This window comes from Paroedura picta, chromosome 4 (assembly GCF_049243985.1).
Source record: "Paroedura picta isolate Pp20150507F chromosome 4, Ppicta_v3.0, whole genome shotgun sequence".
NCBI classification, from domain to species: Eukaryota; Metazoa; Chordata; class Lepidosauria; order Squamata; family Gekkonidae; genus Paroedura; species Paroedura picta.
In genome coordinates this window covers 3,036,277-3,062,493 of record NC_135372.1, presented here as the reverse complement: position 1 = coordinate 3,062,493, position 26,217 = coordinate 3,036,277, and the positions used below count along the sequence as shown (strand labels likewise).

Here is a 26,217-nt window from a genome sequence, read left to right as displayed (position 1 = left end):
CGGGCCTCCATTGAGAGGGAAGCATCCAGGATCAAGCCCAGGTTCTTGGTGGAGCAAGCCGCTGCTAGCTGCACCCCGTCCAGGTTGGACTGATGCGCTTCCTCCACATTGCAGATGGGTGTGGGTCTGGTTTAAAGGGGCCTATTAAGTTTATGAATGATTCGAGATTTTCATCCTGTTTCTGAGCCCAGCCACCGTGCTAGACTTATTTACAGTAAAGCCTTAAAACTATCAAACTTTAAAAGCCTTTTTTGGTGGGAAAGCCTACCATAACCGATCGCCCTGCTGCGGTTATTTGACGAGGTGTGCCTTACGCTTCCTTTTGAGACGTTGAAATGGGAGGTAGGTGTTCTGTCGTCCCTCTTCCAGGGAGCTCATTCGAGAGCCAGGGGGCCACCACAGAAGAGGTCCTGTCCCAGCTCTCAACAGGCCACCCCCAGCCAAGGGAGGAGATTCAGAGCAGGAACAGGGATCCGGCTCAGATCGGTAAATGTCTTCCTGCATCCTGGGAAGGTGATGTGGGCAGGGGGAGGAGGAGGAGGGGCTACTCATCCCCGTCATTTAGGCGAACGGACGGATGCCTTCGGAAGCCAGCAACAGGGTCACTGGTACGGAGCAAGGGAAGCGGCAGGGGCGAGCCATCATCCATCGATCATTTGCGAAACTTTGTCGTTGTTGGTTCTGTCCTACCTTCCTGTTCAGAAATGTATCCCTGGCTTACAGTTTGAGCCCTTGTATAAACCGGGTTGCGATTGCTTTCCTATGAATCCACTAGGCTGGAGGTTTTCAAACTCAAATAGCACCATTTATGGTTTTAAAACAAGGGTGGGGGTCCTCCAAGTCTACTGGAGTTACCATTTGAAGGGGCAAAATCCATATCATGGAACAAGCGCTGCACTTATTCTGCTTGGAGCAGACTTTTCTGTATGCCTGGAGACGAGTGTCAAACATGCCTTACCCGTTGCCCTTTTCTGAGTCAATGGCATGACTGTTTAGGATCAGGCTGACTGTTTGGAACTTCAGGAGCAAGTTTTGACTGAGAACTGTAGGGGGGCAGGAGGAGTGGAGGAGTGAGGAACTAACTCCCACCTGGTTCTCCTGATTCAAGCTTGCTGCTCTTAGTCGCTACCTCAAGTTGACTCCCGAAAGAGGGATGCAGCCTAAGAATATAAGAGAAGCCATGTTGGATCAGGCCAGTGGCCCATCTGGTCCAACTGTTTATGTCACACAGTAGCCAAGACCCAGGTGCCATCAGGAGGTCCACCTGCGGGGCCAGATTCCCAGAAGCCCTCCCACTGTTGCCATCCAGGCGCCAAAAATACAGACCATCGCTGCCCCAGACAGAGCACCCCATCTGTCCATTGTGGTTAATAGCCCCTGATGGACTACTGATGGGAGACCACAGTCATAAAACCCGGGCCATGTGGTGTGACGCCTCCCAGAAGCTTCCATGCAAGCATCTACTACTGTTTTGTGGTGGTTTTAGAACACCAGAGGAGCAAGAATGACAATTTATGGCACTATCTTTATTTCTTTTCAGCACAGAGCTGTCCTGAGAAGTGCTGAGCCTCACAGCACGTGCACACCTTGGCCAATGCCTTTGCCCCTCCCCACACACCTGTGGCTGGCTTAGGTGAACTCCTTTCTTCCATAGGGGCCATTTCTACTTGAGTTTAGTTGCTGGAGCAGTGGCACAATCTGCGGCATCTCTCTCTGGTTGCCCCTCCAGTGGTTTCTCAGGGCTTAGTAGAACCCTGCCTAGCAGTCCAGCTACAATAAACCGAGCAATGAAGGTCGTGTTTATTCCTTGGAGGCCCTCTGCAGCAATTCTGTTCTAAGCCTCGTTCCGAAAGACCAAAGCTCAGCTTCTCCTGAAAGGATTCTTTGTAACCTGCAGAAAAACGTGTAACCTGTAGAAAAGATTTTTCCTCTTTGGTAGCTGCCCTCCTTTTCACTGAACCCCTGTAGTGTCCATTCATCTGCTGAAAAACACCCTGCATGTCTTCCATGGAGGTCCTTGTGTGTTGCAAAGGATTCTGGGAGATCTTCTAGGGAGCCCAGATGCTGATGTGGCCAGGTGATCCTCACCGGAGTGTTCCCCTTGAGGCTGCATGCATAGTGCATGGGGACACATCAGTTTCTGAGGCAGCTCGCATTGCAGCCAAACAATGCTCTGGCGATATTGTGTGAGAGCAGAGTGGCTTGGCATGCGCTGCTTCCTCCGTGGCAGAGTCTCGCTGGTTTTAACCCTTGGGAGTCATGGCCTGCGTCCTCTTCTTTTCCAGATGCATACAGGTCACCTCACAGTCCGTTTTACCAACTACCTCCGAAAGTGCAGCGGCATTCATCAAACCAGCTGTTGGTGACTCCCACCCCACCTGCACTACAGAAGCTGCTAGGTAAGAGCTTTTTGCCTCCTGCTGGCAAACAAATGGAGAGGTGGGCAGCGGGGAACAGTTGGCTCCCAGGGGCCCTTGTGGGTGGTGGGGATGCCAGTCTCCAGGGGGCACTGGGGGATCCCGTGGAATTGCAGCTCATCTCCAGACTGCAGAAATCAGTTTCCTTTGGAGAAAAGAAATAGTTTGGAGGGAGGAGCTTATGGCATTGTAACCTCCCTTGAGATCCCTCTCCTACCTATGCTGTCTCCCCAAATCTCCCGGAGTTTCTCACCTGGATCTGGGAACTCAACCCATCCCATCCCCTGCGGGTGGCCAGGGGGACCTGGAAACTGTAGTGAGGCCCCTGACTGTGCAAAGTCAGATCTTGAGGCCCATGGGTGAAGACTCTTTCCCCTGAACTCCTTTTAACCTTTTGAACCTGGGGGTGAGACTCAGTTTACTTGAGCCCCTCCTGAAACTAGTGACCCTGCGGCCTTGTTGGGAAGGGCCTCGACCTGAACAGATCAGGTCACACCAGGTTTCTCACTGATGCAAAAGGGATTCTGCTGCATCCTGCAGCACCATCCATCATTTGGCCTGTTGTCCACGCAGGGCCCCACAGACATCGGGCGCAGACTTTCCGAGGCTTGAAAGAGCCATCTCCTTCCTTCCTCCTTCCCTCTTGCACTCCATGGAAATAGTAGCAGGGTTGGATGTTGTGCAGAAGATGCTCAGGGCGGTTTCATCCTTCTTTCTCCTGTCCTCTTCCTTTTGCTGTGTCTTGCAGACTCCTTCAAGATCCAATACATGCAGTTCATGGCATACATGAAGACTCCTCAGTACAAAGAGAACCTTCAGCAGCTGTTGGAACAGGAAAAGGTGAGTGGCTTTCCCAGGAGCCTCCTGGCTGTTTTGAAGTTAAGTGCATTTCAAGGGCATTTAAAAACACCTTGTATAGGGTAAAGTTGTGTGTGTGTGTGTGTGTGTGTGTGTGTGCGTGTGGAGGGGAGGATGTCATTTAATCCTCTGTATGATTTAAGGGTCCTGGCCCCCAAAGGAAAGTATATCTCAGAAGTTTTCTGCATCATGTTGGCCAGCATTTAGATAGAGCTGGAGCAGCCTACATTGTTGGAGAGAGCAGCAAGTGTTCGAACGTAAACTTCAAGTACTTATTTCCATTAAAAGATAAACAAACAAACAAACAAAAAACAGCCCCCTGTAGGAAGAGAGCTAGCACACCAGGAAGAAGACAGTGCCGGGCTGGGAAATATCTCTCCGCAGTGCCGTTTTGCGGTGTTCCAGTAGGGAATTCAAGCCTGTCGCCCCAGGATCCAGCAGCTTCCTCCTGCTCATTCGATCCAGCCTTACGGACTGGGGAGGGGTTCTCCCAGCGTCTGCCTGGCAGTCCTTCCCTTCCCTCAAGGCATGCCTCACAGGTTCTGTCACCCGATGATGCTGTATGGGTGAAGGTGGCCCAACTTGTTCAGCTGAATGTGAACAAACAGAATTGGGAAGGGGGGTGATTTCTCTTTCATTAGGAAAACACTGACTGCTTCAAAAGCCCCTGCGTCCCTATAGGGAGAGTTCCCCTACTCCCTTCCTCCCTATCCCATCTCTGTGATATGGATGTATGTTCCTTTCCGCTTGTCATAAATTCCTGATAGTGGCATCAGCAGCAGCTGCAGCCATTTATTTCTTATGGGCTGGCTACATTTGAAGAAAAGGGGGAATGCGTGTTTGATTCAGGAAGTTCCTGCAGTAAAAAGACCTGGGTGTGGTAAGGGGTGACATTTTGGCTGTTTCCTCTTTCAGGAAAAGAACACACATTTGCTGGGGAAAGCACAGCAGTTGTTTACTCATTGCCAAGCTCAGAAAGAAGAGATCAAGCGGCTGTTTCAGCAGAAGCTGGATGAGGTACCAGGCCAGGGGGGAGAGCAGGCTGGGCTGGAGGGTGCAGGGCGTGCAGATGACTGGGAAATGCTCTTGAACATCACAAAGATGGGCTGCACAGCGTTGGATGATTGGTCATGAAGCTGCCTTTCCCTGAATCAGGCCCCTGGTCCATCGTGGTCAGTATTGTCTACTCAAATGGGCGGCAGCTCTCCAGAATTTCTGGAAGAGGCCTTTCACATCGCTGACTAAAAGATTCTTTTTAGCTGGAGAAGCTGGGGATTGAACTTGGGACCTTCTGCGCGCCAAGCGTAAGCTCTGCCACTGAATCACAGCCCCATCTAGTCTGCTTTGGCTCTCTGTGGGATGCACGCAAGTTTATGGGCAACCCTATGAGCCCCTTGGTTCTCCTTGTGCCATGAGGAGGAGGGCAAATGCTTTCTGTTCCAGCTGATAACAGCTTGTGGTGATCTACCAGTTCTGGCAGCTGGGCCAATAGGAGGTAGCTCTTCTCACCTGTGCAGGGCTTGGGATTCTGAGGAGTTGGTTTAGAATCCAAGCTTGCAGAGGATCTCCTCAGTAGGCCAGGCCCCTAGATGTGCCTGGTGAGTTCAGAGGAAGGCACTGATTTGAAGGAAAATGTGCTCAAGCCTCTGTAGGGTAAACTGTTTTAAAATTAAATGTTAATATTTATTAACATTAAAAACCCCAGGTTTAAAATATAGACTCGTTAAAGTCCAAGTGTCCAAATAAATAAAGCAGCATACATTAAATACAGGAACAGCTATGTTAACTATACCAGGGGTTGCCAACCCCTGGGCCACAGACTGGAACCAGGGGGAGGGAGGCGCAAATGCGCAGGTAGGACACTTAGGACCTTAACTGATTCTATGGACCAGAAGGCCCGATACAATTCTTGGAGGCCTCTTCTGTTTCTAAAGCAGGCCCTGGTCCAGTGTCCAGGGAGTGTCCTAGAGGAGCCAGCCTTTCTCCAAAGTATTCTTCTAATCCATAGAATTGAATAAGGTCCTTACTGTCCTTAGCTTTCCTTATTTTGACCCTTTTCTGGGGGTGGGTTCTTGACAGGTCTGGATATTTTCTCCTTTTTGTTGTGGACTACCTTGAAGGAGAAGGGACAAAGTATTTGTCGCCCAGCGGATGACCCTTTTGATTGTGGGATCTGATTGTGGGATCGATAACCACATCTCACCTGTCCCCTGTATTCTGTCCCCTGCAGCTGGGAGTTAAGGCTTTGACCTACAACGACCTTATTCAAGCTCAGAAAGAGATCTCTGCTCACAACCAACAGCTTAAGGAGCAGACCAAGCAGCTGGAGAAAGATAACGGTGAACTCAGGAACCAGAGCCTACAGCTGGTGGGTACTACCAAACTGTGTCTCTTTGGCAAGCATGGCAGCTGGTGAAAGGGTTGGCTCACCCAACAGGGATGAGACTGGCTTGTGAAGGCACCCTGTTGGGGCTTGGAATCTCTTCAAAACGCTTCTTAAACCAAGGGCTTAAGTGTGTTCTGTTCCCCAGAAAGGACAAGGGAGGAATAGGTTTTGAGTTACCTGGTTGCCACAATAGCAAATGGTTCTGGTTTCCAGCTGACCAAACTGTAGTGCTTGGCTGACCTCGTCTCTCTATGCTCCTTGCAGCTGAAGGCCAGGTGCGAAGAACTGAAGCTGGATTGGTCAACACTGTCACTGGAGAATCTGCTGAAAGAAAAGCAGGCACTGAAGAACCAGATTTCTGAGAAACAGAAACATTGCTTGGAATTGCAGGTAGAGTGTCAAAGTGAGCTGGCAAGCATAACAACTAGAGAATCACACACACACACAGGTTCTGTTTGGTTGCAGGGCTTGAATTTCAGAAGGTCATCTGTGCTGCCTGGTTGGTTTGTGTCATGGGAGGAAAGACCTTGTGTAGCCATGACGTCATTTGACCTGGCAGCTGGGAGGTGGGGATGAGAGTTGGTAGGCTCAAAACATTCTGTCCTTGCCCACCCCAGGTTCTCCACCAGGCAGTGGAGTCACTACATTTGGGCCCTTTCCTCCTTAGAGGCCTTGAAGCAGGCATTGGAGGGGAGAGCTGTCCTTTTGGGTTTCCTGCATTGAGCCCCCCAGGTGTTGGATCACATGCTTTCCGTAGGACCTGCAAAACGGAGCTCTTCTGCCAGCTATATGGCCGGGGCCAGTGCTAGAGCAGGTGGTCTGGGTCCCCATTGATATTGGCATCGGAGATCTTGATGCAGGTTGGTCTATCCCTATGCTGTCATTGTAAGGTCTTTCCTCATATGAAGGTGTGCCATCTGTTTGGGGTGGTAATATTGGGGTTTTAATGCAGTTTTATTGTTGGATTATTGTTGTTACCCACCATGAGCCAGTTTTCAGACTGGCAGGGAATTAATCAATCAATTAATTAATTAATTATAAGGTCCCTTCCAGCTCTGTCACTCTTCCTTGTTCCAAGCTGCATGTCAGTCTTCTGGCAATCAGGATTCTGCTTGTGGTTGTTTTGGAAGTTTCCCAGTCCTTCCAGCAGTACACACTGACCCTCTCACGTATTTGTAGTCCTTATTACATTGTGGGGGGGGGGGGTTGTGATGTTTCATAGGTAACGTTTTGGGTACTCCAGGTTTTTGGCCCTCCAGCAGACCCCCTAAAACAGGGGGCATTGTGCCTGATGATCTGTCTACCTTCCCAGCCCTCTACCTTCCCAGCCCTCTTTGTGCGTGTGCACTCATGCGTGCTGCTTTGTGGTTTGTGACAAGGCCAGGGGGAAATAGCAACGCTCCTGCCTCCCCCAGGAAAAGTTAATGTAAAGAGTAGAGTCCTGTTGTACCAGATGGTCCCTTTCTCTAGGGAGCAGGTCTCCTATGGCAACACTGTCCAGGTTCCGGTAGGCCATTGGCAAGGTGCAAAGGAAGAGGAGGGAAAGGGTGTGTGTGGGGGGGGGGGTGCAAGAGAGAGGCTAAGACCTCCTTCCCAGTCCTGCAGATGCCCTGACTTCTGCTCACAGAGAACCTTCCCGCTAAGCTGCCGGTGTGGCCCTCTTGGCAGGAAAGCAGAGTTCAGACCGAGCAGCCCTCATCATGCTCCCCAAGGGCTGAGATCGCAAACTTGGCAGCAGCTCTCATGTTTTTCTCAGGGAGGCGGGAGCCGAAGGTGGTGCTCATCTGAAGGGGGTTGGGGCTTTCTCTGCCTTTGCAGAACTCTTCCTGCCAGCTCCCTCTTTCTCTGCCTTTCCATAAAGAATTTATATTTGGGGGGAGCCTACCGGTGGTTTTCAGGCCCCGCTTGGAGACAAACTGCCTATTGAGACAAGGCCTACCCCATCCTTCACTGCATTCTGGGGAGCTCCAGTAGGGCCGTCGCAGAGACGCTGTGCTGCTTCTCTCGGCTCAGGCAGCGCTTCTGCCGCCTAGTCCTGTTTCTCCTTCTCAGAGTCTGTGCAGGGAATAGGGGGTCGGGAAAGCAGTGCAAGCTCCCATCTCGCATGGCCACCCACAACGATGCTGAAGATTTAGCTTCCAGTTTATTGAGAACGCTGCGTGCCTCCTCCCAGCCACAGTGTTCCAGAGGCAGCTAACAGCACAGAGTTAATAAAAACAGCCCCTTGCAAGAATCGGTTTGTTGGTTGCCGAACAAAGATCCCTCCCATGTTCTTAGGTTTGACCTCAGCAGAGAAATGCGGGGGCGGGGGGAGAGGAAGAAAAGGTGATGGGAATTATCCAGAGGTCTGGCTTAATAATCCAATTTTAGCAGCGTTAAATAAGGCAAATCGCCAGAGGGAAGGAGGGAATTCTGTAATGAGAGAGCACTCCCGAGTCGTGGAGGGTGTTAATGGCCAGCTAATTGCGGGGGGACACTGGTTCAGTCTCAGGCCTGGAACTTTTAAGCTTCTGATGGCAGAGACTGGCCTTTTGAACAGAGCCTGAAAGTGATGGGGCAGCCCTCGTAATCCTGGCAACAAGAGCCACACATGCAGAAGTGGGGGGTAGGGAAACAACAACTCTGCTTCGTGCTGTTTGGCACACTGTCCTGGGGGAAACCGGTCTCGTTAATAGTGGGAGGGCGTGTGGGGAAGCTGGTGTGGTGCAGTGTCTCTAGAGATTTGGGCGAGGATCTGGGGATCCCATGCTGCTGTGAAGCTCATTGGTTCATGACCCAGGGTCACCCTCCAGCCCCACCTGTTCCACTGGTCTCCTGTGGGGATGCAGCGAGGGAGAGGTGAGTGGCACCTGCCCCCCTGGGATCCTCAGAAGAGAAGCAGGGGAAAAATGCACCAGATGAGTCCCTCTGAACACCTGGAACTCTCCTTTTAAAATAGCTCATTTATTGATTTTTATATATTTGCGTTATTTATAGTCCCCCTTTCTCACAGGGGTTGAAGGCAGATTACCACCTGCTGAGTTGGTACAGCCCACAATATGGGACATTCAGTAACCAAGGCCCTAGGTAGAAGTCGGGAACCAGCCATAAAGAACTGAAGCACAGTGTGAGCCAGTGTTGGCCAAACTATGGTCCTCCAAATGTCCTTGGACTGCAATTCCCTTGAGTACCTGCTAGCACATGCCTGGCAAGGGCTCATGGGAAATGTAGTACATGGACATCTGAAGAGCCCCAGTTTGGCCACCCCTGTCATAAGCGTTACTATGGCATATTGCCTAATAGGCTCCTACTACAAAAAGCTGTGCATAGCAGTGCAGGCCCACAGTCCATGAACACTTAATTTGACACCTGGTCCATCAAAGCTGGTACCCTTTACCCAGATTGGCAGCAGCTCTTCAGTAGGCAAAGTTCTTTCTCATCACCTTATTGGTCTTTTTTGGTCCTTTTTAAACTGGAGATGCCGGGGACTGAACCTGCGACCTACCGCATGTAAAGCAGGTACTCTACCACTGAGCCTTCCCCAATCATTTTATCCAGTTAAAGTTTGAGTCTACTGGCACCTTGAAGACCAGCAAAGTTTTATTCAAGGTATAAGCTTTCATGTGCATGTACACTTCTACAGATACATGTATCTGAAGAAGCATGTATGCACACATAACCGAAGCAGAAAAAGCTTACATGGTGTCTTTGGTGGCCTTCAAGGTGCCCCTGGACTCCAGCTTCATTCTGCTGCCCCAGACCAACAGAGCTACCCGCCTGAATCTTTATGCAGTTAAGTTTGCATCAGGGGTTGTAGACGAAGCCGCTTGAAAGACGAGATTTCCAGGGAAAAGGAGACGGGAAATGTTTTCCGAAAAACACATGTGAATAGTGTGTCTCTGGCCACCATTTGTGTTGCATATGTTAAGTATTTTGCGTCGTAACCTGCCTCTTGCCTGCCCAGTGGTTAGCTTTGAGGGTGGGATGCGTTTTCCGAAGGAAGCGGCTGCTATCAAGTGTTTACTGGGCAAGTCGTATCCAGTTTCATTCTGTCCCTTCATTTATTTTCCCCTAAAGATCAGCATTGTGGAACTCGAGAAGAGCCAAAGGCAGCAAGAACTCCTGCAGCTGAAATCGTACATGCCTCCCGATGAATCGTTGCCGATGCAACCGCGCCACAAAAACCATCTGAACCGTGAGCCAGAGCCCGAGCACAGCATTTTCCAACTGGAACTGGAGTGCCCCAAGTTCCCGGTGCCCCAGATCAACGGCATGAGCCCTGAACTGTCCATGAACGGCCATGCTACCCCCTATGAGATCCAGCATGCTCTCGGCAGGCCCTCCTGCAAGCAGGGCACCCCGCAATATGCAGCTTCGCACCTGGACCAAGAGATTGTCCCTTGCACCCCAAACCACAGCTGTAGGCAGAAGCTGGACAAGGCCTCAAGCTTGTCCTTGCCAGATTACACCAGGTTCTCCCCGGCTAAGATAGCCCTGCGGAGGCACCTGAACCAGGACCATGCGGGCAGTGGGAAATCAGCAAACGGCGAAAACCATCAGAGGTGAGGTTCTCCTCGATCCCGGGGAAGGGATAGATCGCTTAGGTGATGTAGAATCCACATGTTTTGTAAACATTTTGTGCCTCGCTGTTAAACTGCATTAATTTGAAAGTGCCCCTTTGGACTCTGCCACACAGATGCACATGCACACACATAGTTTATGTTGTGGTTGTGCATTGCCAAGTAAGATCAGACCTGGAAGGCCAGCCTCTTTTGGGGGAGATTCTGTCTTGGAAGAACCCTTGGGATTCCCTAGCACTTCTGCCCCTGGTCCTCAGCAGGCAATTCCAGAGCCAGAGCTAGCAAGACAACACTAGCCTCCCTCTCCAAACCCATAATGCCCCATCCTCAAACCACCTGTCCAGTAGAAATGAAGTTCCCCTTTACAAGACCCTAATAGAGGTGGTTTAATAAGTGAATAATATAATCTGTTCCATTTAATATTTCTAGTAAGGCCTTGGAGGAGGAGTGTGTCTCAACACCCACTCAAGGCGGTTGTCCCGCCCCTGAGTGCTTCCTCCAACCGGCTTGCCTGTCTGTTCAGTGGCCAGCCAATCAGGTTCCACCCTTCAACCCCTAACCACCCCCTCCTCCTTCCACTTCTCTCCAAGACTCGGAGGCTGCAGATCCCTGCCGCATGAGACCTGCCCCTGCCAGTGAGTTCCCTAATAGGTCCTGGGAGGAGGGTGAGGCCATTCAGAGAGTTCTTCTACTCCACCCCCCCTAATCTAGCACCTGTTGTATTCCTGAATGCAATGGGCTTGCCCCCTAGTTTAATATAATGTAATTACTAATATAAGCTGAAAAGTTTCATTGTTTTCAGTGCAACTTTATTGCATGTACCTGCCTGTTGTTACCCGCCCTGAGCCAACTGGGAAGGGTAGGCTATAAAAATGATAATTATATCATTATTATTAGAATCACGTTCATTCAAAGGAGGCTTCCTGCCAGCCAGAGCGCACAGCCCTGCTAGATAGTCATCTGACAGGAAAGCTGATTCTGTGAACTTAGGCAGATTGTGAGTGGGCGGCCAGAAGGGACCGTGTCGGTGCTTGGTTCTTATGGGTGTTCCTGCGTGCTCAGGGGAATGCCCATCACCACTTTGAGATCAGGAAGTGAATTTCTTCCAGACTGGTCAGGCATTGGGAGAGGGGGGGATCATCTGGCCTTGGAAATGGAGTCACTGGGGGTGGGCAGGTGAATTTCCTGCAATCTGCATGAGGTTGGCCTAGATGACCTTTGAGATCCCCTCCAACTCTATGTTTCTGTGATTGTCAAGGTCAGCTTTACAGCTCCAGACTCTTGGTTACAGATCGGAGCACATAAAAGAGAACGGTGTTATGTTTCCAAGCCCAACAATACCGAATGGCATAAAGATGAGCCCTCAGGAACCCCGTCCCTCTTCACCGGCAGCTTTGCCCTCTGCTAATGAGAAGGTAAGGAAGCTGCAAGGCCTCCAGTCGGAGTCACTGTGGGTGGGCAGGTAGTTGTGAGATCCTGCATTGTGCAGAGGGTTGGACTCTATGACCCTGGAGGTCTCTTGCAACTCTATGATTCTATGATGCTCATAATGGTCGAGCTCACGAACCTTCATATGATGTCCTAAATCGAAGAAAGTGTACTCGCCGTGCTTGGCTTTCCTTCTATTAACCTGCAGTTGATGCAAATTCAGAGAGAACTCAACCAGCAAAACATCCAGGTCAAGCCTCTGTCTAAAAATGCTTGCTTGATGCTGGCTTCCTGAAGTGTTCTCTTCTGCCATGCTGCTTTCACATTTCATACTGGAGGACGATGATGCATTCAGTGTGCTGTCTACTGGGGTCTGGAGGGAAGGCTTCTGATCGTATGGAGCAGAGGTGGGCAAACTGTGGCCCTCCAGATGTCCATGGACTACAATCCCCATGAGCCCCTGCCAGTGAATGCTGTCAGGGGCTCATGGGGATTGTAGTCCATGGACATCTGGAGGGCCACAGTTTGCCCACCCCTGGAGCATTTAAAATGAGCCTATAACCGGGTGAGATCCAGAAAATTGGGAATTAGAAACAGCTACAGGCAGGTGCAGAACACACAGGAAAGCCAGCTGCGTGGGTTGGTGCTCCCGCCTTGTTTAGAAAACCATTGTCCAGCAATGCATAAAAGCCCACATGTTACCATTGGTGCCCGGCTGAAAATTGTTGCATTGGAAGTAAACCAGAGAACATGACGAGGAGTCTCTCTTGCCTAGTCGGGCATGTTTTGAAGTGCATGACAAATGCTTAGCACAGTTTTCCTTAAAACCAAAATGTCTAAAGAACTGGGGGCAGCTCCAGGCAAGAGAACAAGTGACATGGTAGCTCTGCTGAGTCTTTTAGAATCCCAGTCAAAACAGTTGTTGTTGCATTGGGTGTGTGTTTGTGTTCCTGCAGTGCAATACAGATTGGTCAGCCCTTACGTGGGGTGGGTGGGGCAGAATGCTTGCTACTCTTACACTAACGCCAGCAATGTAGGCACACCCATGTGAGCTGAAAGGGAGAGCTCAGCTGGGCCACGAGTGGGGCGGGTCGAGGGTGGCCATCAGCAAAAAGGGCGAGTTTCTGCTTTGTGTGTTTGCAGGCTTTGCGAGAGAGGACGCCGGCGAGCAACGGGGAGACCATCACCAGCCTCCCCATCAGTATTCCCCTCAGCACAGTGCAGCCCAATAAGCTCCCTGTCAGTATTCCCTTGGCCAGCGTAGTCCTACCCAGCCGCGTGGAGAAGGTGGTGAGTAAAGGGGCGCCCGGACCGACCTTCCCTCCCTCCCAGTCTCCAACCCACAGAACAGACACTCAAGGGAGGTTTGCAGAACACCCTCATGCTCAGCTGCAAACCTTTCCAGAGCTGCCTCTGTTTTGCTACCCTTTGGAAGGTTTCTTCCTTGGCTCCAGCCCTCGGCCTGCTTCTTGCTGTGGTCCACATCAGAGCACTTGGTTCTTTCGCCTTGTCATTCACACTTGCCTTGCTACCAGGCCACGTGACTTCCTGTCATGCCCTTTCAGGGCTGGAAAGGTTGAAGACAATTAGCTTGAAGACTTTTAACCATGTCCATGTTGCCGTGGGTTGAAGATACAGCAGAATTTGCTGAACATGAATGGGAGCCAGTGTGTGTGGGGGTGGGGGGGTCAGAATATTCTCAGAACAGGCCTGAGAATACACGCCACCGCCCGGTTCAAGTTCCCACTGGGCTGTGGAACTTGACAAAGGACCCCAGACCAGTTCTTTCTCTCTGGGTAGTTTAGAGCCAGTTTGGTGTAGAGCCAGTTTGGTGTAGTGGTTAGGAGTGCGGACTTCTAATCTGGCATGCCGGGTTCGATTCTGCATTCCTCCACATGCAGCCAGCTGGGTGACCTTGGGCTCGCCACGGCACTGATAAAACTGTTCTGACCAAGCAGTGATATCAAGGCCACACCCACCTCACAGGGTCTCTGTTGTGGGGAGAGGAAGGGAAGGCGACTGGAAACTGCTTTGAAACTCCTTCGGATAGAGAAAAGCAGCATCTAAGAACCAACTTTCCTCCTCCTCCTCCTCCTCCTCCTCCTCCTCCTTCTTCTCCTTCTCCTCCTTCTCCTCCTTCTTCATTTGGAGGTTAGTTGTGAATGTAAATTGGAGAAAGGGAGAACCTGGAACTATGGAAGAATTTTTGGCTAAATATCCAGATGAAGTTCCTGACAAAGCAGTCCCTCTGTGGAACAGGCTTCCTCGAGAGGTGGTGGGTTCTCCTTCTTCAGAGGTTTTGAAGCAGAGGCTGGGGAGCCATCTGGCAGAATTGCTGTTTCTGTGAACTTAGGCAGATGGGGAGTGGGCGGGCAGAAGGGATGTGCCAGGGTTTGTCGCTTGTGGACCTTTCTTACACACCCAGGGAAATGCCAATTGCCACTTTGGGATCAGAAGGTGAATTTAATCCAGGCTAAACTGGCCAGGGATTCTATGTTTCTTTTTGGGGGGGTGGGTGGGGATCATCTGGGCATGGAACTGGGGTCATGGGGAAGGGGGTAGAGTAGTTGTGAATTTCTTGCATTCTGCAGGGGGTTGGACTAGATGTCCTTTATCTAGGGACTCTTATCCCTCTTATGATTCTATGATTCCTCAAGTGGAAAGGATAGGGTAAAATGTGGCAGGATATATAAAGGTAGATCACCCTGTCTGGATTCTGATGCTTGGCATGGAGTCCTTAAAATTTCCCCTGTCAGGTTTGAAAGCTAGTCCTCAGTGGGTTAGAACCCGGAAGCCTTCTACCTCCTGGCTCAATCCAGCATGGTAAGGCTATTGGGTCCAGCAGTGGGAGGCTCAGACCAGGGCAGACTTTAAATTCACCATGCAAAGCCTGGACTGTTTTGTTTTGCGTTTGTTTTTATCCTATTTGGGTAAGAAAAATATAGTTTGCAATCTGAGAAGGGATGCATAAATTACAGTAATTTGCTTGAAGCAACTGGATTTTAAAAGTGTGGCAATAAGGTCAAGAACAGTTTGCTCAACTTTCACAGTTGGCATTCCAGTTAGCCTCTCAATGCATTTTTGTGATCTAACATATATTCCAAATAAAAACGGCCTTAATGTTTGTGTGCCTTAATGCTTGACCATCTGGCAGCCTTGACCGGTAGATATGCTGGTATTCCGTGTTCAGAGAGAACATGCAGTTGCATCCTCAGTCTCATTGACCATGTCCTTTTTAAGCTGCTCTAATTTACCTCCTACCTAGTAAGGACTCTGCCGCTGAGACTTCTAAGCTACTGAGAAATGTAGATGGATGGGTTACAGGGGCACTATTTTTTGGCTGTCACTGTAGAAAGACAGAATCATTGTAATAAACCTGCATAAACCAGCAGTTCCCAAACTTCTGCAGGCTCCTGCCCCCTTGGCTCCCAGGCCACATCCCTAGTGCTCCCCCCCCCCCCCCACAAACACACACCCTGTAGGTCTTCTGTAGATTCAAAACACAGTATATTGCCTACACATCTTTTTGTGTTGTTGTGCAGCGGCCATATTTTAGCCTGGAAAAAAATATCTCAGTTCTTTGTAAAAGTAATTCACAAAACAAAAAGAGGGAAGCACGCAATGGAGAATTCCGTGGCCAGGAGCAAGTAGGAGAAGGCTTTTGCAGCCTCCCAGAGATCTCCGTCTTTTGGAGAAGCGTTTCCAATCCTGAGTTAAGAAATTCCTGGGGTGGAGCCAGGGAAGGACAGAGACTGCACAGGAGAAGGAGCTCACAGCAGTGTGAACCCACCCAGCCCACCTTCTGAAGCTGCCGTTGTCTTCAGGAACCTCAGCAGGGCTGGCCCTGGACAGCACTGGGATGGGAGACCCCCAGGAAGTCCAGGATCGCTACTATGCAGAGGCAGGCAATGGGCAAGCCATTGGAGCATCTTTCGCTAGGAAAACACAACCAAAGCAGGAAGAGTCAGACTGCTACCCCCAAATTCCTCACCACGCCCCTGGATCCTTCCACCATCTTGGTGTGCGTGTACTGCCCACTTTGGGAACCCCTAAATAAACTCCATCACATTTTGTTGGGGAGACCCCATTACATAGGTAGCTTCCCATTTGTTACATAAACTCTCAGTGACTGTTCGAGCCCACTGGGTGGGATAAACTGTAATAGAGAAGAAAGAAAACAGCCTTGTAAGGGGTGGGCCAGGCTTCCCCTAGCTCTGGGTGGCTCCGTCTTTAACCCCTCCACACACCACCTATGATCTAGCTGACAAAGGCCACCCGCCAAAGGCCACCCGCCAAATTTTGCTTGCTTTCTCTTCCTCCTTCCAGAGAAGCACCCCGAGCCCCGTCCACCAGAACCGTGACTCCTTTGCAACACTTGACAAACAATATGGTGCTAGTTCTCATAACTGCGTGAGCGGTGCTTCTGCCAACAAGCTGCTGACTTTGGCTACCTCAGGTGAGTTCCTGCCAAGACCTCTGTGTTCGTGTGTGTGTGTGTGGGGGGGGGGGGGGGATATTACGAGGAATTTGGGCATTTCTCCCCTATGACACTCTGACAGTTTGTTGTTGCTCCCTTGGGCAGGCAGCAAGTTTTTGTTCCCTTTCAAGCAGAGCCTTCAACGTAAAGCATCGGCCCCATTGCAGTTTATATGAAGAGCGAGTCTCTCGATAAAGAGATCCTTGGGTACCAAAGAAGTTGACTTCCCGGGATTTCTCAGCAGGAGGGAAATGTGCAAATGTATTGCATTGGTCTGTTGTCAGGGTCTGTGGCCCAGGAGTGCGCATATCCATGCATTTGATGCTGAGTCTTCAGTTTTCAGAGCCTCCTTTCAATGTCTTTGTTTCTCCAGGGATATTTGGGGGGGGGGTACTGTTTTTTTCCCTCCCACTTAATTCTGTATGTCTTCATATTCATAGAAGCATAGAGTTGGAAGGGACCTCCAGGGTCATCTAGCAGGGTGCAGGAAGTCTCAACTATGGCCTTGGTAGAGCTCAGTTGGCCAGTTTTAAGAGGCGACATTTATTCTTCGTGCTGCTTTTAGATAATTTTAATGCCTTTGGTTTTCTTCTGCTAAAGGGATTCTGCTGATCTTAAGTTGTACCCATTTTTAGTCATTTTCAGGGGGAGGGATGATTGAACAGTTTAAGACTCGTGTCTGTCTCCCTCTTCACAGGTTTTTCTTACACGACAGGCTCTGGGCTGGCCAACGGGACCCTTTCAGGCAGCCCCGCCCAGCTTCACCACGGCATCGACCACGCAGCTCTGGAGGACGGTTCCAGTTCAGGAAGCTTGTTTAATTCAGCCGGATCTCGGAGCTCCACCCCGCAGCACCCTTCTTTGCTGACAATGCCCTCACGGAATTCCGGGCAGAATTCCCCTGCCCATCAGCACTCGGCAAGCCCCAGGCTGAACGGGGCCTCCCAGAGTCTGGGCGGGGTACTGCAGTACATGGACTCCCAAAAAGCATTCACTGAAGGGACACGGGGGGAGATGCAGGCAGACGCGGCGTTCTCCGATGCCGAAAGTGACGGCAAGCGAAGGATCATTTTCACCATCTCTCCTGCCACGGGCACCATAAAGCACTCTCCTTCCACTAAGCACAGCCCACTCACGGCAAGCATCCGGATGGAGTGCGGCCAGGCCCACGTGCAGGACGGGAAGAAGCGTGGCCGGAGGAAGCGGCCCTCCACGGGGACCCCTGGCATGAACTCTGGGGTGTCGCCAAAACGCAAATCGCTGCCGGCAGTGGCCGGGCTCTTCACCCAGCCGTCGGGGTCTCCGCTGAATATCAGCTCAATGGTGAGGAATTGTCGGCTTTGTGTGTTTGAGATTGGGCTTGTTCACGATCCCTTCCAGCCAGGACAGATCTCTTTTGGGTGACCAAGCAGGGAAGCTTTCCGAAACCAGGAGTTAATTATTTGGGGTTTACCGAATGTCACTCCTGGGCAAGGTGGCCCAGCAGAATTTTTATTGGGGAGGTATTTACTAATCTGACTTAAAAGTAAGTACATTCTTCAGAGTAAGTATCTGAAGAAGACACCAGTGTGGTGTTGTGGTTAAGAGTGGCAGCCTCTAATCCAGAGAACCGGGTTGGATTCCCCACTCCTCCTCCACATGCAGCCAGGTGGGTGTCTTTGGTCTACCCTCTTCTTCCTCTTCTTGGTATCTCAGGTGCCACTGGACTCGAATGGTGCTGAAAATTACCTTCTTCCTTTATATTCATTAAAAAGTTACCTGCTCTTCAGTGGGAAATCTAAGGCAGGCAGTTTACAGTCAGATCCTGAAACAACAAATTTAATTTTTTTAAAAAGCAAGAGATTCCTAAGTGGATAAACATAACAGGAAACACCAGGGCCAAAAACGTCCAAGAGACAGCAGTAAAAGAAGTGACTGAAAAACTGTTCTGCCTATGGAAGTCTGTGTTTCTGTCCACAACTCAGCTGGGACCTGTAAAGAAGTTCAGTAAATCCAGCCCATCCAAAAGAAAAAAGCACCTGAATCTTAAGAGCGGAACTGTTGGAGGTGTCCTGTTGGAAAGGGTGCAGTAATTTTGACACCATCCCCAAGAAAGCCCTCTTATAGATGCTGCATAGTGGCACGTGAAGCAGGTGCTCTCTGATCTCCAGCTGATGCTTATGTGCACCAGGGAGATGTGAGCAGCGTTTTTTGAGTCACACGCATAATGCTGTTGCTTCTTGATCAGGGGCCAGTCTGGCTTTGGAGGAGGCATCAAACATGTGCACATCCAGTCTTGTGAGGACTTGTGGGATTTAGGGCATAGGGCTGGTCTGCTGATCCGATGTTCCTGTAGCTGGGATAATCCATCGGATCACGGACAATCTTATTTTGACCCTGGCCAATTTTATGCGGTTTGGTTTTTTTTTAAAAAACATGAGATTTCTGCCGTTTTTATAAAAAAGGAAGTGTTTGGAATCAGCAAGGCAGGACCCCAGGCTTTCTGAGCCTGCAGGACACCTTTGGGATTCTGACGTGGTGCGGCAGGCACGGCCGCTAAACGGCTGCCAGTTGAGGTCTTGTGGTGTTATGGCTACAGCTGCCAAAGCAACATTTAAAAAAAAATCTCCCCAGTCAATCAGAAGCCTTGTGGGGCAAAGGCCCCACTTTGCCCCACCCACTTTCTAAAAAATTCAGTCAGCATCAGGAAAGGTCTTGATGGCTCTCAAGGGCACCGTTTTGGGGAAGGCCACATGCTCTCCATTCCTGTATGACAAGCCAGCCTGGGTGGGTTGTGACCGAAACAAGCCAAAGTCCCTCCTTGCGGCACACAAGAATTGCAAACTGGGACTTGTTCAGTAAACTGAAAAGTTTTGGTGCTGTTCGAATCAGGTGCTTCAACAGAAGTTCTTGTGCCTGCAGGAACACTGTATCAACTCCCAGTTTGTAAAGTGCTTGCTGTAGACCTGCCAGCATAGTTTTTATCTGAAGACCAACGGCCAAAAGACCTTGAGCCGAGAGAAAAGAAGTAATAATTCAAGCAGCTGCTTCCCTGGCTACGGCACTGCCATGCACAGAGTAGCACATGACCCTCTATCTATCTATCTATCTATCTATCTATCTATCTATCTATCTATCTATCTATCTATCTATCTATCTATCTATCTATCTATCTATCTATCTATCTATCTATCTATCTATCTATCATCTATCATCTATCATCTATCATCTATCATCTATCATCTATCTATCTATCTATCTATCTATCTATCTATCTATCTATCTATCTATCTATCTATCTATCTATCTATCTATCTATCTATCTATCTATCTATCTATCTATCTATCTATCTATCTATCTATCTATCTATCTATCTATCTATCATACTTCTATTCCGCCCTCCCCGGAGGCTCAGGGCGGTTTACATTATAACAAAGAACCTTACATAAAACAGTCTGTAAAACATATACATCAATAACCAACAATTGCAACCAAACACAACACAGTATAACAGTAAACAGTAAACAGTTGTGATACAAACAGGTCCAGGGCTTGTTGATGGGATTCTGAGGGGGGTGGTTGAATTCTGAGGGGGGGTGGGGGGGGATCAGGGGCCCTTGGTCGCTGTAGATTACGTCTGGTCTCGGCCAAATGCCTGATGGAGGAGCTCCTTCTTGCAGGCCCTGCGGAACTGTTTAAGCTCCGTCAGGGCCCTGATCTCTTCTGGGAGCTCGTTCCACCAGGTGGGGGCCAGGACGGAGAATGCTCTGGCCCTGGTCGAGACCAGACACACTTCTTTAGGGCCAGGGATCCTTAGCTGATCGGAGGCAGTAGAGCGTAGAGCTCTTTGGGGGGCATAGGCGGGGAGGCGGTCCCTCAGGTACACTGGGCCCTGACCGCGTAAGGCCTTGAAGGTAATTACCAGAACCTTTAGTCTGATCCGGAATTCAACTGGTAGCCATTGCAGCTGATGGAGAATAGGCCGGATATGGGACCTCCACGGTGTTGCCGTGAGGATCCTGGCTGCTGCATTTTGAACTAGTTGTAGTTTTCGGGTCAGGGCTAAGGGCAGGACTGCGTAGAGCGAGTTACAAAAGTCCAGTCTAGAGGTGATCGTCGCATGGATCACTGTGGCTAGGTGTTCCGGGGCCAGGTAGGGCGCTAGTAGTTTGGCTTGGCGGAGATGGTAGAATGCCAGCCGCGCTACCTTTGTGATCTGGGCCTCCATTGTGAGGGAGGCGTCCAGAATCACGCCTAGGTTCCTGGCGGAATGAGCCGTGGAGAGCTGCACACCATCCAGGGTAGGCAGGTGCGCTTCCTCGCAAGGGCCCTTCCTACCTAGCCACAGGACCTCCGTCTTTAAAGGATTGAGCTTCAGACGACTCTGCTTGAGCCATCTTGTCACTGCTTCTAGGCAGCTGGCTAATGCTTCTGGGGGAGAGTCAGGGCGGCCATCCATCAGGAGGAAGAACTGGGTGTCATCTGCATATTGATGGCAACCCAGCCCGAACTTCTGTACCAGCTGTGCGAGAGGGCGCATGAAGATGTTGAATAGGATAGGAGAGAGGACCGCTCCTTGTGGGACTCCACAAGTAAGTTGCCGGCGGCCTGATGTTTTCTCTCCTATTGCAACCCTCTGTCCACGATCCTGGAGGAAGGAGATCAGCCATTGAAGGGCTGTCCCTTGTATTCCAGCATCGATGAGGCGGCGAGCTAGAAGCTCGTGATCGACTGTGTCGAACGCTGCTGAGAGGTCTAATAATATCAGCAGTGCCGACCCGCCTTGATCCAACTGGCGACGGAGGTCGTCTGTCAGGGCGACTAGCGCTGTCTCTACCCCATGGCCAGGCCGGAAGCCAGACTGGGATGGGTCTAGGACCGAAGCTTCTTCCAGGTATTCTGTCAGTTGGTTTGCGACTGCCCTTTCTATCATCTTGCCCAGAAACACTAAGTGCGAGACGGGCCTGTAGTTGTTAGGCTCTTGTGGGTTTAGATATGTTTTTTTCAACAGTGGACGTACCACAGCCTCTTTCAAACCCTCCGGGAATTCTCCTGTTGTTAGAGATAGGTTGATTATCTCCCGGAGGGGGGCCATTATCTTTATGCCAGCTGTTTTCAAGAGCCAGGATGGGCAAGGATCTAGTGGGCATGTAGTTGGTCTTGTTGTCGCTAGAATCCTGTCCACTTCGGTCAGCGTGAGTCGTCTGAAATTACTCATAGTTTTCTCCAAAGACGGCCAAGGGGCCTCTAGTTCACTTTTTGTATCTAAGGTTGGGGGGAGGTCGTGGCGGAGTGTCGAGATTTTGTCCGCAAAATGACTCGCAAATGCCTCACAGCTGATATCCAATTGGCTACTGTTTTGTTGCCCTTCAATCAGGGCAGTGAGGGATCGAACTACCTTAAACAATTGAGCTGGGCGTGAGTCTGCAGATGCGATGGTAGCCGAGTAAAAATTGTGTTTTACTGACTTCACCGCCATCTCATAGGCTTTCATCTGCATTCTGTAAGATGTTCTCGAGGCTTCGTCACGAGTCTTCCTCCAAACTCGCTCTAGCCGTCTCAGTTCCCGTTGTTGCGTTGTGTCAACAGTCCTGTATTTAGATGCAACAAAAGCAGCTCTCCTAGAACACAGAATTTCACCTGTTGTACCCAAAGCCCTCCTTTTCTCTTTCTGAATGGTTGTACGTTCCCTCTTTCTCTTCAGGTCAGTAACATTAACCAGCCCTTAGAAATCACAGCCATTTCGTCCCCTGAGAACTCCCTGAAGAACTCTCCTGTACCATACCAGGACAATGACCAGCCCCCAGTGCTGAAGAAAGAGAAGCCCCTCATTCAGACCAACGGGATCCACTACTCGCCGCTGACGTCCGACGAGGAGCAGGGCATGGAGGATGACCACAACAGCACCCGGTGAGCAAGGGCGGGGAGGTGTGCCACATCTGAGCCTTTGCATTCCTTCCTAAAATGTCTTCTCAAATCTTTTCCATCTGGACCGTACAAAGAGAAGAGCCCCCTACGCCCCCCCCCCACCCCCAGCAGTGTGGCTGCCTTTGTAAGGGACTCCCATATTGGCTTGCTCTGCTTTCTGCATCTCTTTTTACAGAATAGCATTTGGAATGCACTAGGCTGTTTTAAAACAAAGCCAACCCAACTGGAATGAAGGGATCGGTCTTGGAGCCCTTAAATTCTTGAGATAACATTATGCACGGGGTGGAGGGAGTTAAGAAAGAGACATCCCGTGAAGCGGGCCGTAGGTTCAGGATGGACAAAAGGGCTACTTTACACAAAGAGTGATTAGGAGGTGGAAGTTACTGCCGGAGGATGTAGAGACGGCCACAGAAATAAAGAGGCTTGAATGGGGATTAGGCAGGTTTGTGGAGGATCGGTCTACAGTGGCTGCTAGCCATGTTGACTGAGGGGAACCTCCACACTCAGAGGCACTGAGCTCCTGAATCCGAGATCCAGGAGACGACATCAGGGGAAGGTCTCTATGCAGGGTTGCTGGGCCTCCAGAGAAACTGGTTAGGACTAGGGTTATGTGCTCTGGCGCGCTTCGGCCACTTGGATGATCACTGAAGCCCAAGCGGCTGAAGTGTGCCGGAGCGCACAACCATATTGGGTACTGTGTGAGACCAGCTGGTGAACTAGATGGATTGCTGATCTCATCCAGCAGGACTTTCGTTCCATTCTTATGTAGGAGGAGTTGACTGGTTGTAGGAGCCTCATTTCGTTTCAGTCCACCACAGCAGACTTTTGAAAACGCTCCATCCTTAGATCTCCCTATCAATATAAAGCAGACCTTTTTTCTGCAGAGAAGAGTATCTTTTGCTTTGCCCCTTTTGCTTGCACACAAATATTCTGGCAACATAATTTAGCCCAGGGGTAGTCAAACTGCGGCCCTCCAGATGTCCATGGACTACAATTCCCAGGAGCCCCCCCCCAGCAAATGCTGGCAGAGGTTCCTGGGAATTGTAGTCCATGGACATCTGGAGGGCCGCAGTTTGACTACCCCTGATTTAGCCATTCTTTAAGCATTGGGATCGTCTTTTGTTTCTGGTATATTGCATGCTGTAAAATATCTTGCCTTTCTTTTGTTTGGAAGAAAAGATACAGAGAATATTCTGTTTCAGTACTTGTTTGGGTTTTGAGGATTGTTAAGAGTGGCAAGGCAAACACATGGTGAAGTCTTTTCTCCCGATCCCTGTTCTTCCAGTTTGGTGTAGTGGTTAGGAGTGCGGACTTCTAATCTGGCAAGCTGGGTTAGATTCTGCACTCCCCCACATGCAGCCAGCTTGGTGACCTTGGGCTCGCCACGGCACTGATGAAACTGTTCTGACCGAGCAGTGATATCAGGGCTCTCTCAGCCTCACCCACCTCACAGGGCGTCTGTTGTGGGGAGAGGAAAGGGAAGGCGACTGTAAGCCGCTTTGAGACTCCTTTGGGTAGAGAAAAGTGGCACATAAGAACCAACTCTTCTTCTTCAGTAATCTCAGGACTCTCTCAGCCACACCCACCTCACAGGGTACCTGTTGTGGGGAGAGGAAAGGGAAGGCGACTGTAAGCCGCTTTGAGGCTCCTTCGGGTAGAGAAAAGCAGTATATAAGAACCAACTCTTCTTCTTCTTCCTAGAATCGAAAGAAAAATTGCAACAATATCCCTGGACAGCAAATCTCCACAAAAGCCAATGGAGAGCAGTAAGTACGGAAGGATTAGCTTGTACCCCCATAGAAACGGAACGTTACTTCTTCATGGTCTGCGTGCCTCAGGCTAACAGGTTTTGTGCCTGCACAGAGCAGCAATTGGGAAATGTCTTGAGCTAGATGGGTCTGTCACTTCAAGAGTCTGGGGGCATTCTCCTGAAAGGTTCCTGCATTATGCAGAAGGCACTCCTAGAAAGGGGGGAACGCTTTTCCCAAGCACAATGTTGATCTCTCCCTGTACATGCTGAATGATGTCCTATTTGCATACAGCAGGGGTGGCCCAATGCGTGGCTCTCCAGCTGCCCATGTGCCTGTGGCAGGGCTCATGGGAATTGTAGTTCATGGACACCTGGAGAGCCACAGTTTGGCTATCCCTGCCATAGAGCAACTGGGGTAGATTGTTCTCCCAAGAGCATCTAGTTTCCTGCTCTCTCCAGTGTGGATGGAGACATCTGCTTTTCCTTCCCTTGAGCTACCTCAACCATTGGGAAAGAGGGTTTGGGGGTGTAAGAAGCTTCATCCCTTGAATTGGACAGGGTAGAACTTCTCAGCTTTACTGGAAGGTGGGGAGAAGTGGATGCAGTCGTCTAGACCAGTGGTCCCCAACCTTTTTATCACCGGGGATTGGTCAACACTTGACAATTTTACTGAGGCCGGGGGGGGGGGGTAGTCTTCTGCTGAGGGATGTCACCGCCACTGCCTGACCCCCTGCTCGACTTGCTTTCCCACTGGCCCCCCTGACTTCCCGCCGCCTGCTGGGGGGTGCTGCCCGCAGCAGCTGCGCAGTACCATGCTGAAGGGGAGCCCCAGTCATGGCAGCTGCTGGAAAGCACCAAAGGTGAGCCAGTGGCAGGGCAGCCCCCAAGGCAGCAGCCGGGGAGGAGGACGAAGAGGAGCCGCAACCTGGTACCAAGTGATCCACGGACCGGTCCCACACCCATCAGGATACATAGAAAAGGAGAGAGCTACGTTAAGGATGGGCTGCAGAGTCCTGCGAGACTGGCAGCTGACTAGAAGGGGGGACATAGGGGAGGGAGTCCCTGTCGACATTGCAGTAATGTTACGTCACTTCCGGTGTGACTTGGAAGTGACATCATCGCACAGTGATGTCAGGGGGATGCTATCCAATCACTTTGGCTTCTACCAGAGTTACTAAGATGATAAGGTCCCTGTTGCTGCACTGGAGTCTTAAAGGAGTTTAAGGGAGCAGTAGAATGGGACAGGGAGCACGAGTGATGGCTCAGTCCAGAGGCTCGTTCTCTGTGGCCGATGCAGCAGTCAGTCTCTTTAGTGCGCCTGAATACCAAAGCCAGGGCGGTCGGCACTGAAGCTGATGTTTGGAATCGTGGAATGAACTATTGTAGCCCATTGACCTAATCAATGGCCAGTTCTATCCCAATGGGAAGGCAGCTGGAGGCTGGTCTTTGACTAAGGAGGGCAGCCAGTTGTTGATACTAGGAGTTAATGCAGGTGTCACCAGCAGGGGTCAGTAGCGAGCACTCTCATAGAATCCAGGATCAAGGTGGGAGGGGGTGATAAGGACAGCAATCTTGAACTAACGTTCAGCCTTTCAGGTTTTACATAGTAGATGAATACTTGGGATGGCGGGGGGGGGAGTGGTTATTCAGAACTAGCTGGGGGGGGGAGAATCGCCAGGCGAAGCTGCAAACCACTGCTGGTTGGCTGTAAAGGACAAAGAGGGACTAACTGAGCAAGAAGGCGAGACCCCCCCCCCTTGGGTCATGCGTGGTCCAAGGCGGCATTTCAGAGGGGGGAGGTCTTCACGCCAGAAAAGCTAGCTCGGGACATTTCAGAATTGCTGCCCTGCTCAGGCACAAAGCCCGTCAGCGTGAAGACACCGACAAGACTGCTCGGAAGAACAGCGGGGACAGGTAAGCCCCTGTGGGACTTTTTCCCTAATAGCATACTGCTTTTTTCCTTGTTCTTTTCTGTCCTTGGTTCGAGTTCCCTTGAGGGCCTTATTGTGAAAGAGGCACTCGGCATGTGCCCGCCTTTTCACAGTGCGTGAGGGATCGGTTATATGTGCAGGAACAGGCGTTCATCTTCGTGGTTTCTGTGCAGTCCCACATGGGTTCTGCGGAATCACAGGCCTGCCACGGAGAATTAACTAGCCAGCTGAAAGCTAAAAAAACTCCCAACAGTGCTGGCCCCTCCCCTCGCAGAGTGACTTTCCCGCCCAAAGTCACGTGATGTGGGAGGAGCCAACACTCTCCCCTCAGTCCTCTTTTTGCCGCTGCAGAAGGACACTTGTTGACTCTGTGAGTTCATTTTCTGAGGAGATTTCTGTGAAGAAGAATATTTTCAAACTTGCAAATAATTGATTTAGCTGTTGTTATGGCACTTTTTAAAAAGTGTTCTGACTGGGACTAAGATGGCTCAGTCAGATAACCA

General features: G+C 50.5%; 1 protein-coding gene across 8 annotated transcripts in view; it reads left to right on the top strand.

Annotated features, from left to right (window-relative positions):
* Positions 1 to 26,217, top strand: part of DOT1L (DOT1 like histone lysine methyltransferase) — a 119,118-nt gene that overhangs the window by 70,334 nt on the left and 22,567 nt on the right. For 4 of the 8 annotated variants that reach the window (XM_077331545.1, XM_077331553.1, XM_077331552.1 and 1 more), the window contains exons 15-27: positions 370 to 486; positions 2,286 to 2,399; positions 3,166 to 3,257; positions 4,191 to 4,292; positions 5,506 to 5,643; positions 5,926 to 6,051; positions 9,718 to 10,202; positions 11,479 to 11,635; positions 12,792 to 12,938; positions 15,975 to 16,104; positions 16,823 to 17,448; positions 21,810 to 22,015; positions 23,735 to 23,799. In XM_077331545.1, the coding sequence (XP_077187660.1) occupies positions 370 to 486; positions 2,286 to 2,399; positions 3,166 to 3,257; positions 4,191 to 4,292; positions 5,506 to 5,643; positions 5,926 to 6,051; positions 9,718 to 10,202; positions 11,479 to 11,635; positions 12,792 to 12,938; positions 15,975 to 16,104; positions 16,823 to 17,448; positions 21,810 to 22,015; positions 23,735 to 23,799 (2,505 nt within the window). The remainder of the gene's footprint in view (positions 1 to 369; positions 487 to 2,285; positions 2,400 to 3,165; positions 3,258 to 4,190; positions 4,293 to 5,505; positions 5,644 to 5,925; positions 6,052 to 9,717; positions 10,203 to 11,478; positions 11,636 to 12,791; positions 12,939 to 15,974; positions 16,105 to 16,822; positions 17,449 to 21,809; positions 22,016 to 23,734; positions 23,800 to 26,217) is intronic. The other 4 variants (XM_077331546.1, XM_077331548.1, XM_077331550.1 and 1 more) reach the window with 4 other exon arrangements.